At 38.4% G+C, this 16,969-nt stretch overlaps 1 protein-coding gene across 3 annotated transcripts in view; it reads left to right on the forward strand.

Moving 5' to 3' along the window:
* OLFM3 (olfactomedin 3) overlaps window positions 1-14,799 on the forward strand; it is a 68,592-nt gene extending 53,793 nt beyond the window's left edge. For all 3 annotated transcript variants that reach the window (XM_042807700.1, XM_033000566.2, XM_033000564.2), the window contains 3 exons: window positions 1,026-1,245; window positions 10,139-10,245; window positions 11,938-14,799. In XM_042807700.1, the coding sequence (XP_042663634.1) occupies window positions 1,026-1,245; window positions 10,139-10,245; window positions 11,938-12,615 (1,005 nt within the window). In that variant the 3' untranslated portion in view covers window positions 12,616-14,799. The remainder of the gene's footprint in view (window positions 1-1,025; window positions 1,246-10,138; window positions 10,246-11,937) is intronic.
* The last annotated feature ends 2,170 nt before the right edge of the window (window positions 14,800-16,969 follow it).

Here is a 16,969-nt window from a genome sequence, read left to right on the forward strand (position 1 = left end):
TGACATTTGCTCATGGAAGTCCTGCTGTTTCCTTAAATTATAAAAAGATATGTAAATCTCCATATACAGATGATACATCAGGGACAAACCCGTCTGCTTTTCAATAAAACAAAACCTTTTGACTGCAAGGATTCTTTGAGGTTTTCTACAGAATAATAACCAAACAAAAAACAACCTCAAACAATTAGTTTAAATTTAATAAAGCCCCTATGATTAGTGCATTTAAAAGAATAATTAAATGAAAGATGAGCAGCCAATATAGGTTACAAACTGAGACAAATTTGCAAAGTACGAGACTCAGCAAAAGTCTGAGAAGGGCAATCTGAGATTCCAAAGTGGTGTCTTATTTTATTTAATCAAGGTTTAAGGCTAGGATCGGCAATGCGACAACAACTGCACGTGGCAAAAAAATTATTTGTGATAGTCCACAAGAGAAATCAACTGAGGAATTTCAAAATCACCTAGTGATGTAGCAGGATGACAAATACAAAGTACAGTTAAGAATCATGGAGTTTTTACTTCAGAAGAAAGTGTTATATATCTCTGTGGCTGGAACAGAACTAAATAGTGCTCAACAGCCATTGAGAAAAAATTAATTCAGTATTTCTAAAGAGTTAAATAGAAATTAACAGCTCACCAACTATTACAGTATTGTAAAACAGGTATGACCTCCTTGAACGTCACTGTGTGTTCAGGCCCAATCACCAGCTCTCGAGGCAGACACTGTTAGCAGGGGTTTACATCCTCTGGAAGTCAGACCTTCAACAGGTTTGGTTCAGATCACTTGAAGGTAATGGTGTACTTTCAGTAGAAAAACTATTCTCTTGTGCATTTTATCTACTGGTTACTACCATTAAGACTGATGTTTCTAAGACTTTTGCACTACACTAATAACAGATCTGTAATTAAAATCAATAACCATTTTCAAGTCATTTTAATAATCAGGCATAAATATTTCAATAAAGGGAATTAGGGGATTGAACTCCGTTAAACTGCTCTAATGCACATTTGATTGTCTTTAACAGGAGTTGAAAGAAAAGATGGATGAGCTCCTGCCACTGATCCCAGTTCTGGAACAATACAAAACTGATGCCAAATTAATCACCCAGTTCAAGGAGGAAATTAGGAATCTGTCTACTGTCCTCACTGGGATTCAGGAAGAAATTGGTGCTTATGACTATGAGGAACTACACCAGCGTGTACTCAGTTTAGAAACCAGGCTTCGAGACTGCATGAAAAAGCTCAGTAAGTTAACAATTTCATGGCAAATTTGGTGCCTCAGCTGTATATTTTCAGTTGTCTCTCTATAGAAAGATTACATTTTCTTTTTTCTTGTTTGATGGAAGACTGCATTATATTTTGATCTGTGCTACCCTAATAAAAGTCAACAGTAACTCAACCTAAGGTCAGTCAGATCATTCTAAGTTTGCACCAGTGTATCTTATATAATGATCTGCCTTACTGTAATCAGAAGGAATTAAGATGGAAAATTGTAGCAGACAGCAACTTTAAAATCTAAGAGAATTACAACTGGTTGGAGAGCTACAAATATTCTTTCAAAAAAGCTGAGAGAAGCATTGCTACTTGGGTCATCATTGGGAGGTCAGTGTGAAAAAAAATTTAGCGGGAATAGACTAGAACCAGTTTCAAGATGTTCACAACATAACCCTGTCATCTTGCTGTGACACCTGAGAGGCCACTCCGACTGTACCGTCTTTAGTCCTGTAATATTAGTGATAAGAGAGATGTGTCATTCTCCAATTTGCAATACAACACAATTAGCATTGTACTAAATTTAAGGGAACGAAGCATGATTTTTTTTGTAAGCACAGCAACAATCCACCATGAGCAGTGCACTACATTTACATCAGGCAGTCTCCATCTTGGTTGCTCACATGCTGGCATTAGTTAGAAAAAGTCAAATGTTGAGCATCTCTGAAAATCAGCGCTAGTTCAGTATCAGCTACCAAAACTAAAAGCCTAAACTATCATTATCAAGTGTCGGCCTTAACTTCCGTTACCCAAAGAGGGATAACTAGTACCTACCCACTTTACAATCACAATGCAGTCTCCCCCCTCCCCAGCCTATCCATGCATTCTGAGACTCCTGAATGGATCACTATTGCAATCTGGATCGCTACATCCAACAGTCCAGCCCCTCTATGAGAAATAAATGCTTTGTAAGTTTCCACTGAACATGGATAAACTAGAAATTCCAAGGTCCAGTCCTGCGATCAGTATCTCAGTTATCAAGTGTGGATTGTTTACTTTTAAATGCTACACATGACATGAAATATGCTATTAACTTTATAAGCAATGCCTCTTTATTTTTCCGAGGCCATGGAATGAGAAAAATCTAGGATAGGTTAGCATCTTAAATTATTTATTTTCAGTTTCTTTATTTTACACTAGAAATAACACAGTTATGATGAGCTAAAATACAAGAAAGGCTTATTCAAACAGAGATTTCCTATGATCCTGTTTTCCCCTCAGTACACACACATAATAGCACATTACTTCATTGACAGGAAGCAGTCAGGAGAAAATGGCTGCATTGCAATACCACAGCAAGCAAGAAAATTCATATAAATAGGCAGTCTTATCTGATAATGGGTGTTCCAGTAGGTTTATTATACACCAAAAGATCATCATCTTATCTTTAATTAGTATCTTGTTTTTCTTTGCTTTGCATATTCTTGGAACATTGATTAGTGAAGTGACTATAGTATAAGATACATTTTATACATCAGAATGACTACGTGTATTTGCAGGGGTTGTTTCCCTATTTTTCAGTCAATTTCCCCTCCTACCTACCCTGAATTCCTGCAACACATTCTATTTCTCTTGATGTACTAATGTAAAAACATCCTTATTAAAAGTATGTATATTAACAATAAAGAGAACATTTTTATATGAAATAGATTATTAAGCACATCCATTATTAAAAGGGGTTTGGCCTTCTCAAACTCTAATACAGATTTATTCATCCTTATTGGCATTATTCCCTGGTCTTAGATGCTTAATTGACTTTTATGCTTACCTACTAATGGACTACCTGTATTTTTGGCCTACCCCTGTGTGCCTTTTAAAGTAAAAACAGCTTCTGTTAGGCTTCCTGTGTGTAACTCCTGAAAGCTGGTACTGTGTCTTCAGCTCAGTGAGCATAAAGGAAAAATAGCTTTCATGCATACACCTTCTCCCCAGCCACATTCACCACACTGGAGATGATCCAGCTGCGACTGTCCATGCCAATCTGGTAGCCAGAAGCCTGTGGCACCAGAAGGCAGACTGGCCCCAGTGTGCCACAAGATCTGGCTTGAATCCACAGATCTTGTGGATTTCACAATATAATTATCCAACCAGCATGTGTAATAGCTATTTTCCATTCTTTTCCCTAGCAGGTGTTTTCAGCAATATAATGCATTATTTATATTGTCCTGGCCACATAAAAAGGGATCTTCCATCTGCACTGGCAACACTTTCAATGCTTATTAACATACAGTAAGCAGTTGTCTTACTTTCACTGAGGTTTAATGATAACCACAGCAATTGTGTTGACTCAGACTTGCTCCTTCTCTTTGGAACAAGAGAAAATTCAGGCTGAAGCTGCTGAGAAATCTGTCCACAAAACTTTAAAAGGGTTCATGCAATTAAACATGTAGGAAAAGAGTGCATATGATTGCATACACCACAAATTCACTTACACTTATGTACGTATGAGTCCTTTGCTGGCAGTCACGTAAGGCATGTGCATTTCTAAGAGAATGCAGGTTGCACAGTATGCTTGGGACCCTCCTGTTCTTGTCATAATGCATTTATGAAATTGGAAAAAAATTGTATGGGTAGCATTCATAGAAGCCAACACTCTGTCAAATGTTCCTTATGAAATATGAAGAAATAATTGAAGTAAATGCATATTAAATTCATTTGTAGCTACCTCTATAAAAATGTAGAATCTAAACAATATTTTAAAGTAACATTTTTAGCTGCAAATTCAAAAGTAGAATATTTTAGGTATCCAAAGAAATGCTGTTAAATCAGTGGCAGAAGAGGTATTAATTAGTGCAGGCATAAGATTACTTTATTGATTGCAGTGGTACTTGTACTTCCAAATCATCCTTCCCTTTGGGATTTGAAGAACTTTACAAATATCATTTAGTACAAAACTGTGCAATGGAGATATATATTGTTATCCCCCATTTTGTAGATGAAGGAACAAGCAGCCCAGGAGGATAAATTACTTTCCCAAAGATTACACAGCAAGTCATTGCACACATGCAGAAGAATCCAGAGGCTTCCTTTCAGCAAGCTCTGATGACTAGACTGTAGCGCTTCCTGGATTTCTATTATGCAGCACAACAGACATACACCCATTAAATAAGAACTAATTCTTCATTCCCTCACCTTACAAAGTCATGACAAATTTGACAGTAAGCAGAAAAGTACAAGTAGTAAAACACTGGGAAGTAATTTGTGCAACCACTGAAAAAAACTCACTTAATTTTCCCCTATTTATTACCTCCAGTAAATAGAATAATGATGCTAATGAACACTTCAAGAGAATGTTTTCATTTTATTTCCCTTGCAAGTCCTTTTATATATCATACACTCACTTGGTACATATAACAGCTACCAATATTCATTTTCATCACAGAGACTGGGACTGTCAACAACCTATTCCTAGCTATCTTTAAAACAGCTCCTGTCCAATTGGTCTGTCACAAACTTCTCCTGGTATTTGCTCTCTTTGGAGCAGCTTTCCAGATGCATTCTGCCCTACAGACCTTTCCAGCCTACAGGGGTAGTACATCTACCTTATTTTTTAATGTTATTTCACTTCATGCTCAACTTCTTCTTTACTATAAATAAACACAGGAAACCACAAACAGATTACTGGAGTCCACAGTACAAAACTGTTACAAGAGATGAATCAAGGCATAAACACCCAGATTGTGCATGATGTGATGTTCCTTGTACAGTTCAATTTAGGATGGATAAACACTCAGAGGTTTGATTTTCCAATTGCTACAATCAGTTATGGTTGGGATTTTCTAATGCAGGTAGCCTGCTTCTTTCAAAGTCAAGGGACAGAGTCTGAGTGCTTCTAAAAATCCTTTCGCTTTTTCTGTGTAATCCTACCTGAACGTCTCAGTGGTGGAAAAAAAATGCCCAGAAATATCACTTTTTTTCTTTTTTCTTAGTGTTCCTGAACTTCCTGACATTTGCTAGTATGGGGGTGTATTTGACCTACCTTCTCAGTAGTATCTGGTTCTTCTCCTGTCAGGGAATTAAAGAGCCAGGGTTTGCTATAAACCAAAACTTTTAAATCAGTAAAAAACACTTTCCCACCATCACAAGAGTTATTTCCACATCCTCATATGTCCCTTTCTATCAGAAAAAAAAAAAAAAGAAAAAAAAAAAAAAAAAAAAAAAAGAAAAGGGATAAAAAGGAGTTGTTGGCCATGTTAAGAAAAAAAAAAAGAAATGCATCAGCCAGTTCTAATTCTCAGCCCCCTCTACTGCTGTGGAAAATTCATAACCCAGAAGTGTTTCCCATTTCACATGACATTTGTCTATGTTCTATTTCCCTACATACAAAATGAGCTAAAGAAAAGTCTCAACTGGAAACTAAGTGGAATTTTTAAAGTTTCAGACTCCCAGACTTGCCATGCCACAAAAGTGTTAAATAAATGATCCTGCCTTTCAGTATATTAGTATCACCATTCCCTAGCAAGAAACCTCAGCATGTAAAATCAACTTTAATATAGCCACATGAACAATTGTAAGGTTCATTGTGTGGCTCAGAATATAGGCTGGGATTAGATCAACACATTTTACACTGAAGAAGACAAGAAAAATCTGTTTCCAATTCTGGTGGAGGTGTGAGGAGAATTTCTTGCACTGAATGAAAAGCTGGAAGTGCTTACAACCACACAGAAAACTCAACTTGTTTTGTCAGTGAACTGCTAAACATTATATTGAGCTTTACCATTGAAAGAGTTGTCATTCATTTAACTTCTGTATCAAATGCAAGATCAGGCTTGGGGAAGCTATAAGGGAATTTATCTTTATAGAATCAGTATTGCTAATTATTTTAGTGTTAAACAGGTTAATAAACTGCATATTGTATTAACATGTCATCAAAATGCTGTGATATTCATCTGGAATAAATTATTTAATTGTATTAGTCAATAATACTTCAGCACAGACAGCACACTTGCTACTTTATAATGAACAAAACATAAATGATCCCAATTCTGCCAATTTTTATAGGTCTGCTGTAATGAATGTGTAGATGCATTTGAAGGTAGGGCTCCAAAAGACAGAACCGGAGAAAAGAAAACAACAATAGCTTTCTATTGAAGAATGAGAAATTAGTTTTACTGTTTTCTTAATTGCATTCACTTGATTCTCTTAACTTCTGATCAAATATTGGAAGCAACACTGCATCAGAGGACTGTCTAAAGGTTTGACAGAATAAAGCGCGATCTGAATTTCAGAGGGAATTCTATGAGAAGGGGAGGACAATTTGGCCTCAATTACTTTTCCTAATCTCATAATTCCCTGCATCATCAGTCAGCAATAGGTTCAATGTAATCACAAGACCAGTATTTAGCAAGACAGTTGGTTTGTGGAATACTTAGGACAATTTACTTCTCCAAAAGTTACTTGTGCAGCCTTAAACAGTTCAAAACAGCACGAGCTGGTTTATCAAGTTGACTGTTCAGCCAAGACTTGCTCTGGGGCCCTGGCCTGTTCTTTCAAGCAGTTCTTCTGAACTAAGAGGACTTACTGATAAGGGGTTCCAGTCTGCATGTGTCTGGAAGCAATGACACCCATGTACCTGGCCCTGAACATTTTTCAAATTAACAGACGAGTGAGATTCTAAAACAATCTCCAGTTGGAGTAAGGGTGAGAGTAGGGAAGTGCAAACAATATTGCCCCATTTTTAAAACCATGTTAATAATTTTATAAAATGGATGTCTGCAATAGCAGGGTACTAGACTTACATGACCAGAATTTCGGTGGAGACTTCGTATATTAAGCTCCTGTGCCTAAGGATCTGACAACTCTAAAGAGGCTGTGATGACAAGACAGAAGTGGGCACTGACAACTCTGCTGCTTCCTTCTGACTGCCCACACTGTCAGCAAGTAGGCCAACAGACCTCAGGTACTGCTGAGGTTTGCAGTAGAAACCTGCTGATGGGATATGAATAATCACTACAGTGGGAATGGCTTACCATATGTGGAAAAAATACTTGTGGTATCACTCCTCAGTTTTAAATACCAGTTCCCTCAAGTTATATCACAAATAGACAGATTTATGGGTTCCTGTGTAATGAACAAGGAAAAGAAAAGATGGAACATCCTATAGGGCAGAAGAAAAAAGAAATCTTCATGCCTCTTGCAAAATGCTCTGGTTTATTATGCTGAAAAGAGAAGCTTTGTCTCTTTTTCAGTCAGCCGCCCCACAGCGATACAGAAACTATCCTAAGCGTCTTCCTTTCTTGATCACTACATGCTATCTGGGAATAAAAACTTAATCACATAAATATACCCCGACTCGAACCGCTGATCATTTGGTGGCTGAAGTACAATGTCATCTCTTTTTTCACACTGAACAACAGTACCTCAATAAATTTTGAAAGATCATTCTGTAAAAGCTTCTGACTCCCATCACAGGGGAAAGCAGCTCAGTTCATGTAGATTAAACCAAATCAAGACAGAAGAGGTTTATTAATTACTAACAACAAGTAATTAGCTGGTAGTCAATGAACTGTACGTTCAGGATCAATACAAGTAATACAGCAGATGAACCGCAGGACTAGACACTTAAGAAACATTTATAAACCTACAAGTTTCTGAACACCCTTCTCTAGGTAGAATCAAAAAGCTGCAGTCACACACGGCGCGCCACGTGCACAAACACCGCTGGAGCTACGTGCGCACACCCCCACAACAGCCGGCACGGGCTACAGGCACACTACTTTTACACCTCTCCTGCTGGAGATGCGGGGCCTCGAGGCTGACGGTGCCCGTGGTGCTCCCCACGGCCTGTAGCACGCAGCCCGGCGAGGCAGCCCGGGAGCTCCCACGCACCGGCCCGGCGGGGGGACCCGGCCGCCGGCCCGTCCTCCGCCTCCGCTCGCCGAGCGCTGCCGGCTCACGGGGCCCGCGGCGCGGCCGCCCTGCCAGCGGACAGCCCTGCAAATTCACCTCGCCCCGTGCCCCCGCCCGTGCCTGCCCCAGCACACAGCGTCACCCAGGTCGCGTCCAAAAGGTGCGCTCTGTGAGCACCCCCACGTCTCTGCCACAGACTCTTCTTTAAGTTTTGTCTGTTCAGAAGTGAAATTTCACGGCGCATTTTTGATTCCACATTTAGCTTCCCATATATTTTTTTTAAATAGGAGAAACAGTGTTTCAAAATTCCAAATTATTTGCTTATCTTTTCCTACCAATTTCAATACTGTGTTTTAAAGGCACCAGTTAGTATACCCTTTAACTCACACATTCACTGTATTTTAATTATATTAAAAACAACAAATTCAGGAGTAAATATTTTTTTCCTGACTTCTTTCCACTCTTTATTACTTTTCTGATAATTTTATTCCAAATTAAACCCCTCTGAAGGTTTGAGTTTACCTTGTGCCCATTTCTGAGACAATTTACTAACATACCACCTAAAAATAAAAGCCTTCACCTTAATAGGATATAGTCCTCTACTTTTCAAGCTAATAGCAGTTCATTACTGTAGAACACAATGCTAGCGGCCCATTTACAAGAAAATTCAGAATAAAAAATTATGTATTATGATAAGCAACTGTAGAAAACCTTTAAGATTCTTTAAAATGGGAAATTCCAAAATATCTTCAAAAGATTGTAAGATACATAGATTGAGATATGTAAATAATAATTATGCCTTTGAATTGACTCAGAAAATAGACACAGCCTACCCTGCTCATTGAGGTCTCAGCATGTAATCAGTTATCTTCACTTTCATTACACCCCACTTCCCTGGCTGTGAACAAAATCCCCGTAAGCAGCTCCCAAGTTGTCACCACAACATTAACCCCCTTCTAATTGATTGAAACAGGCTTGTACAATACATTCCTTTCCAGTTACATAAAATAGAAAATCCAGGTGTGATGTGACCTTCTCTTTTGAACTGAATAAATACAGTCTCAACACCAGATACAGTTTGTTTTCCACAGCACAACCGTGTATCACGGAGAAACAATTACTTTTAAATTAAAAAAAAAAAAAACAAAAAACTGTGTAATTTCTTTTTACATTCTTATGGAACATCTTTTCTTCAAAAGCATGCTATTTTACCTCATCATCTACATAGCACTGTGTGGTAAGAAGCCTCTTGGTAAACATATGAATTCCACCAGGGGCTTGTTTCTAATAGGTATGTTATTAATGTCCCCTAAAATATAGATTTTTGGATTGTTAGGAAGGTCAGCATCCAAGATCATATTGACTCTCATTATTTTCTCCCAGACAGTCTAATGTGAAACAGCCCAATAGATTAGAAGCCAACCGATACAGCCAAGGTTGCTGAATAATTCCCATACTTGCTTTCTCAACTTCAGACAGGCCCCTAGTTCTGGAACAGCTAGGTGTGTGTAACCACAGGGCAGTCAGACACAAGCATTTATTTACACCTAAACGTTTTGTGTACAAGCTCATTTCTTCCTGGCTGCCTTAACCTCCTTGTTACCCTGATAAACGGAAAACTGAAATATCCATCAATCCTAGCCTTGCACTGAACTTTCCGAAGGCAAAAGTGAGGGGGGTTTATGTCTTCTTTTCATTTATTATTAAATGTTATTCACTTCAGCTGAGAAGATATTTTACTAGGTTGTTTTTTTCTTTATGACTAGATAATGTAACTGTGCTTTAAAATACATAAAACCAAAAATATACAGCAGTATTTATTTGTATATTTTTACATACTTATATTATTGCTCAATACGGAAAAGTTCATATGATGAAGATGACAATCCATCTTCAACATAAGCCTGAATCCCCTGGAGCCACTATTTAGTTTAGAGCAATTGGTCTTGTGCTCTGACTGATGTCAAGGAGAGTTGTGTAATTATTTGCATTAATGCATTTGTTTTTCTAATTTCAGCATGTGGCAAACTGATGAAAATTACAGGCCCCATTACAGTCAAGATATCTGGAACCCGATTTGGAGCCTGGATGACAGATCCATTAGCATCAGAGAAAAATAACCGAGTATGTTAAGGCACTGAATATCTTTGTGTCCTTCTGGAGTTTTACTTGCTTTATTTTAATCTTTTAAAAGACATTTTCCCCCTAGGAGGTTGCACTCACAAACACATTTCTTCTACTTCCATCATTTTCACTGTTAAACAACTTCAGAAAAAAAAAAAAAAAAAAAAACAGTGTTGGTGCAAAAATATACAAAGACAGAAGTTAGCTAAGCACCTTTGTGCCATTTCCTTCAACTGTTTCAGAGATGACATGAACCAATTACACCACTTTTTCTTCTTGCCATCTTTAACTAAGCTTGGGTCTTTGAGAACCCAAGCAATAGAACACAAACATCAACACTTTTACCCAAAAGCATAACCCATAATGTAGCCCAGTCAGAATTTGCAGAATTAGGCCCCACAGAAGCTGTATTCAGACCAGTCACTACCTCAGATCCAAGTTATGTTATCATTTGGATCTACATTAGGATCTCAAATTGGCCACAGTTTTGATGAGGTGTTCTCTCCATCCAAGGGCTTTTGAAGTCAAAACACTAGGTTTCATTTGTATGAGATTCACCAGGTTAACTTTTTGAATACAGAAAAAAACAAAGGTAATAGAAAAGGCATCATACAAATGGTAATAACTAAAGATTTACGTGCTGCTCTCCCCTGCCTGCTGTGTCCATGCAGGTTTACTACTGACCCCAGGAATCTCAATTACTTTTAGGACAGCAGCAAATGCTGCTCAGCCCCATCTTGCCCTGAGGAAGTTTCTTCCACCATCTCAGAGCACCAGTGGCTGCTCCAGAACCATCCCCAGGGGGCCCCGTGCCTGCTGCCCAGCGTGGCCCCCTCCCCAGCCAGCCTCCGCCTTCCCCCACTGCCACCCTCTTAAAGCAACACAAAGACTGCCCGTGGGTGTGCAAATGAGAACAAACCATATCCCTCCCAGCATTTCAGCTAATGGGAAGATGGGGAGCTGAACTGGCATGTCAACAAATATTTTAATGCCAGTTTTTTAATCGGCACAAAAATTACCTCCAGAAATTATTCTGTTATTTTGTTAGTTGGGATTTGATTTGTCCTCTGACAAACTAAAAGGAGAAAAGGCAAAATGCATGAAGGAAAAAATGGGGGAATGGAAGTTGGCATACAGAACATTTTAAAAAAGTATTGATTTTGTTTTCATTTGTTTTAAGGGGGGAAAATCGTTCCTAAACTTTACTGGTTTCATTGCTATTGTATTTGGTTTCTTTACTACAAATACACAATTTTTCACCAATTAGAGGTTCAGCTGAAGAAAATTCAACCACATTTATTCCCAAGCATAAATCCAAGCTTAGCTCACGTGCCATTTCCCATCTCTCTCTTGGATTATTAGTCTCTGGGAATATCTTTAAGCAAGCCTCATATAGCAGAGACCCAAACATTGAATAATCCAAAATTTAATTTCTCTAAAAATGCAGACACTGTAGTTAGTAACTGTCATCTTGAGAGTTCACCTGTGTAGGTAAGTTTTGACTCTGAAATTCAAGAGTTCCTCATGCTTTTGCAACAGGAATGTGGACAATATTGTACTTTGATTGACTGCTGCACATCTAGAGCCTTTCTTTGCCTTCTTTTTCTGCAATGTATTCATCATGCCATTTCATGATCATGTACCCCAGATTGTGCTCCAGGTGTTTACTCCCGATCTTTGTTTTCTTTCCAGGTCTGGTACATGGATAGTTACACTAACAATAAAATTGTCCGTGAATATAAATCAATTGCAGACTTTGTCAGTGGGGCTGAATCAAGGACATACAACCTTCCATTCAAATGGGCAGGAACCAACCATGTTGTCTACAATGGCTCCCTCTATTTCAACAAGTATCAGAGCAACATCATCATCAAATACAGCTTTGACACTGGGCGGGTGCTTGCACAGCGTAGCCTTGAGTATGCTGGCTTTCACAATGTCTACCCTTACACCTGGGGTGGCTTTTCTGATATTGACCTGATGGCAGATGAAATTGGGCTATGGGCGGTGTATGCCACCAACCAGAATGCAGGCAACATTGTCATCAGCCAGCTAAACCAGGATACACTGGAGGTGCTGAAGAGCTGGAGCACAGGCTACCCAAAGAGAAGTGCTGGAGAATCCTTCATGATCTGTGGCACCTTGTATGTTACTAACTCTCACTTAACAGGAGCCAAGGTCTACTATTCTTATTCCACAAAAACCTCCACTTATGAGTATACAGACATTCCTTTCCATAATCAGTATTTTCACATATCCATGCTTGACTACAATGCAAGAGATAGAGCTCTCTATGCCTGGAATAACGGACATCAAGTCCTGTTTAACGTCACCCTTTTCCACGTCATTAAAACTGAAGATGACACATAATTTTCTTGCCCTTCCCTTTCCCTCACCTCCCTCCCTCAAAGCTGTGTCATTTGTGATAAACTCTAAAAGCATCCACCTCTCTCAGTTCCTTTTAATTTACATTTCTTTTTTCATTAAGGAAAAGCAACATTTTCTACCATATAATGCATTTCAAACATGGCTGAGCCTGTCAAAAATGACCTGTTGGAAATAAAAGCATCTTAATTCATGATTCTACAAGGTCTGTGAAGACCTTGTCTTGAAAAGCACTAAAGAGGATTTAAGTGGCTAGAGACAGTTTTTAAAAGATTATGATCTGCCTTATTTTAGAGTCAGAGACTAATGGTGGCTTAAATGCATGAATGTCTTTTTTTACCTCATTTTTGTTTTTAATCTATTGCTCAACTTCAGGAAACATTTTGGTAGTGTCAGACACATATTGCACATTGTATTTTTTTATTTATTCCAAAAGAAAGATTTAGGAATTTAACTTACTTGGACATGAAGTATGATTCATTTTGCCATCACCCAGTTTCAGATGTGGTGCTGTACAGTATGTTTTTAAATCTCTTGCAAACATTTTATCAACAGTATGTATTTCTACCATTGTAACCACCATTGTGCAATTGTATCTCTTCACTTATGTGAAAGTAAACTAAGTACTATTTTTTATAAAATATATTGAAGCTTAATTGCAGTTCTGGCTATGGATCAATTGAAAGTGGTAAAAATCAAATCAGATGAAAGGTGGTTATTTCTAAGACCAGTAGCTTCTCAGGTGCATGATCTCTATTCTCAGCTTTTTGGTAGACCCCTTCTTATTCACCATTGGTGCTTACTGGCAAATCTGCAACTTTGAAGCCTCTTCCCAGTCCCAGCTTTACAATAGCTTGCTCTGGCCAATTTTTATCTCATACTGCTGGTTTATCTCTCTTTCAATCTCTTTTTCTCCTACTCTCTTTCCTTCCGCCATTTTATTTCCCTTGTTTATGTTCACTCCCTGGTCTGCGCCTTACAAGGGAGAATTTAAAAGTGGGCTGCTGCCTGTGCCTCCAGCCCGAGTGTGTAAATGCATCCCATATTTGCGTTGTTCTGGGGAAGTAAGCTGCAATGTTGGAATTCAAGTTTCTTTCCTTAATGTGCCTGTCTTCTTAGTCATAATAGAAGAACTGTTGGCAAAGCTCTTCTCTGGGATGACAGTAATCAGGGAGAAAATACAAAGGAAAAGATTCAAAGCCTAAATGATCAGCGTAGCACCTGGTAGCCACCATATTGCTTGTCCTTGATAGTAAACAGCCACAACACTGAGGCCAACCGCTGGCAAAGAGATTTGGGTTTTGTTAGTAGTAATATGTTCAAAAAAGATGCCTTTAAGAAACAAATATTTCTGAAAGCTGTGTGGCTTGCTACACTATCTCATTAGAAATTGGGGGGGGGGACATATTTTATTTAGAAAAAGGAATGAGGTGCTATCTATTTTGTGTAAATGGAAAGAAACTCACTTTAAGAACTAACATAAGAGTTTTTATTAAGCTGGGCTATCACATAAATCAAAAAGACAGGTATCTGAAAAACTGTGTGAAAGCTGCGTTCCTCACAAAATCTGAGATTCTCATCTTTATACTCTTTGAAATTGGGCTCATAGAAAAGCAAAAACATTTACAAAAATGTTCCTATTTAAGAAAAAAAAAGCAGCACTGACATTTTGCCAGATCTGTTTTGAAGACATTTGATTTGCCAATTCTTCCAACATATCAGCTGAGACCACCTTAAGTCTCATGAATGTTTACATTATTATAAATATATATGTCTATATACATTTACAAGTCTACTTTACAATACAAGCTCACATGAAGCTTAACAACAAATTGCCTTGTTTTTCATACTGGTTGCAAAACAGAAAACTACTAAGTAGGTTTCAAGAACTGATAAAGGGGAAAAAAACCAACAAATTACATCATGACCAGAGAAAAGTTACTCTCCTAATTCCATTTCCCCCCTCCTGCCTAGCTGAAATGATAACTGTTATCCCTTACAATCACTTACACAGAATTTGGAGACACCAAGTTCAGCTAAACAGACCAATCAAACACTCCTGTAACCAGCTTTTCTGTATTAACAATGAAAACTCTGTGACACATGAAAGTGTATATGACTACTCATTAAAAAAGGTATTTTGTGTCATACAGGAATGTTTTATGAAAATGAAGTATGTTCCATTTTTTATCAAAAGCCCTAAAAAAAACCCTAAACTTTCTCCCACACAGAGTAACTTCAACAGAATAGAACATTTCCACAAATACAGCATTCTTAAAACACTCGTCATTAAGTTGAAAAATTAAACTTCTTTCTACTGTATCATCATAAACTAGACTAATAGTCATGACATGACGCTCACTTCATCTGAAAAAAAATTGATACTACCATATTTCTTTATAAGAATTTCATACTGTGTAATTAGCATGCACACATTAGTACAAGCTGATAACCGTTCTTACAGTAAGATTAATCTCACCTGATTTCAATGCTATTTAGTTAGTCATTTAAAGGGTAACAGACTCCTATTAGTCAAAGGAAAGAAAGAAAGAGGCACTATTACAGGGTGCTAGAGATGGGTAATAAGAGGGGTGATTTGTCTTACTGAGTCATACCTAGATAAATCTTGCCCTTCTAAATTAGTAACAATGGGTTGGATTCCAGTACCTTTAAACATGAAATAACAGCTTGCACAGCATCAATACTACAAAACCTGGTGAGACATTATCAAGTAGCTCTACTTCCCGCTAAGGAGCATTTATTTCTTTGTGTGTCAGTGTTGATCATCTATCTTTTCCAAATTGGAAGATCCAAGTCATATTCCCAAAAGGCTGAAAACACCATGCCTCAATATAAGCAAATCTGTGTTACAAGCTTTGCCTTCATAAGTGAGCAGCACAAGCAGAATATCTTCATAATATATCAGTAACCTACATACATCTCAGAAAATAAAGTTTTATTCTTATAGTGGAAGCATAGGCTGTTTGTTATGAGGAGGTACTGATCCTATAGGGAAATAAAAAAAATCTCTCCTTAAACATGAGAAAATCAGTTGTAGAGCCTATTTTAATATCCTAGTGACCTCCCGCTTCAAGGCATAAGCATGTAAAAGGACCATGTCATTCCTACACCCAAACCAGAATTCTTAAATTTCACAGAGCTGTGCTGTCAGCAGAGAGGGATGCACACAACCACAAATCTAGCACAGGACGCAAGTCTGCCAATCCAGCAGGCATGCCTCTCCTGAGGGAGCCTAAGGAAGGTGAACAAGGCACACCACAAAGTCCACAGCTTGCCCCCTGGCACAGGCTAATCATACCAAAACAGGTAGAATAAACCTCCCCAGAGAAAGCTTCTTGAACAGCAATAATCTTTTATAGTCCCTTCTGGCAATTTTTTCCACTGAGTAACTAGCAAGTCTATTGTTATGCACACAGGCTGCTCAGCCTGCCCTATCTGTTACAGTGCTTTAAGCAGACCACTGGCAGAGTGACTGTGGAGCCTACTCAGCACTGCAGTCACTACTAGCAAAAGATGGTATTCAATTTGAAAAATTAAAAGAAAATAGTTGAATGAGACAGAGTGATACCATGTTTTAATCACAGATTGCTTATATCTAAGCCTATTCATTTCCAGACAAGCTCAGGGACACTAGCGTCACTCAGCTCAGCAGGCTGAATCCACAGCAAAGGAAGACAGGACCTTTGTTTCAAACCACAGCCTGGATAAACCTGTTACCTGGTAATTTGTCAAAATAAACAACTGCTTAGAAAACACTGGAGTACAGATGAACAAACCATTCACAGCAAATTATTAATCTGGTAAATCATATCCGTTTCCAGTTCAGGAATTGCCAGGGAACAGTCTCGATTCATACTGATTTTTATGCTAGTCAAAATGTTTTTGGAAACCATTTGGATGGGCATGCATCTTCCTATAAATGATCCAAGCACTCCCTGCTGTGAATCTTACTCTACGTCCCTGGCGTTCAGGAAGCAATACTGAGCATTTGGGCTTCTCTTCTGCAAGAGGCCGATGAGGGTTGCAGATGCAGAGCTTTGGGACAAAGATGCATCTCAGTCCATTGTGCTGACAAGCTCCCCACTGCACTAATTCTGAGGAGACCAACTCCTGCTCTGTGACATTCTGTAACAACTGCACCCTACCAGAGGCTCACACTCAAAAGGACTCAAGCATGCAAAGACTAACTTTCACAGATCATAGAGCCAAGTCTTGAAACTCACTTCCCCACCAAGAATAGAGACCATCTTATTGCCAAAACAAAAAGCAAAGCCCATTTTCTAAGCTTAGCTCAGTAATTCTCCCACACATGACCATC

This window comes from Tyto alba, unplaced genomic scaffold, assembly GCF_018691265.1.
Source record: "Tyto alba isolate M040663 unplaced genomic scaffold, T.alba_DEE_v4.0 Super-Scaffold_1000006, whole genome shotgun sequence".
In the NCBI taxonomy this organism is placed as follows: Eukaryota; Metazoa; Chordata; class Aves; order Strigiformes; family Tytonidae; genus Tyto; species Tyto alba.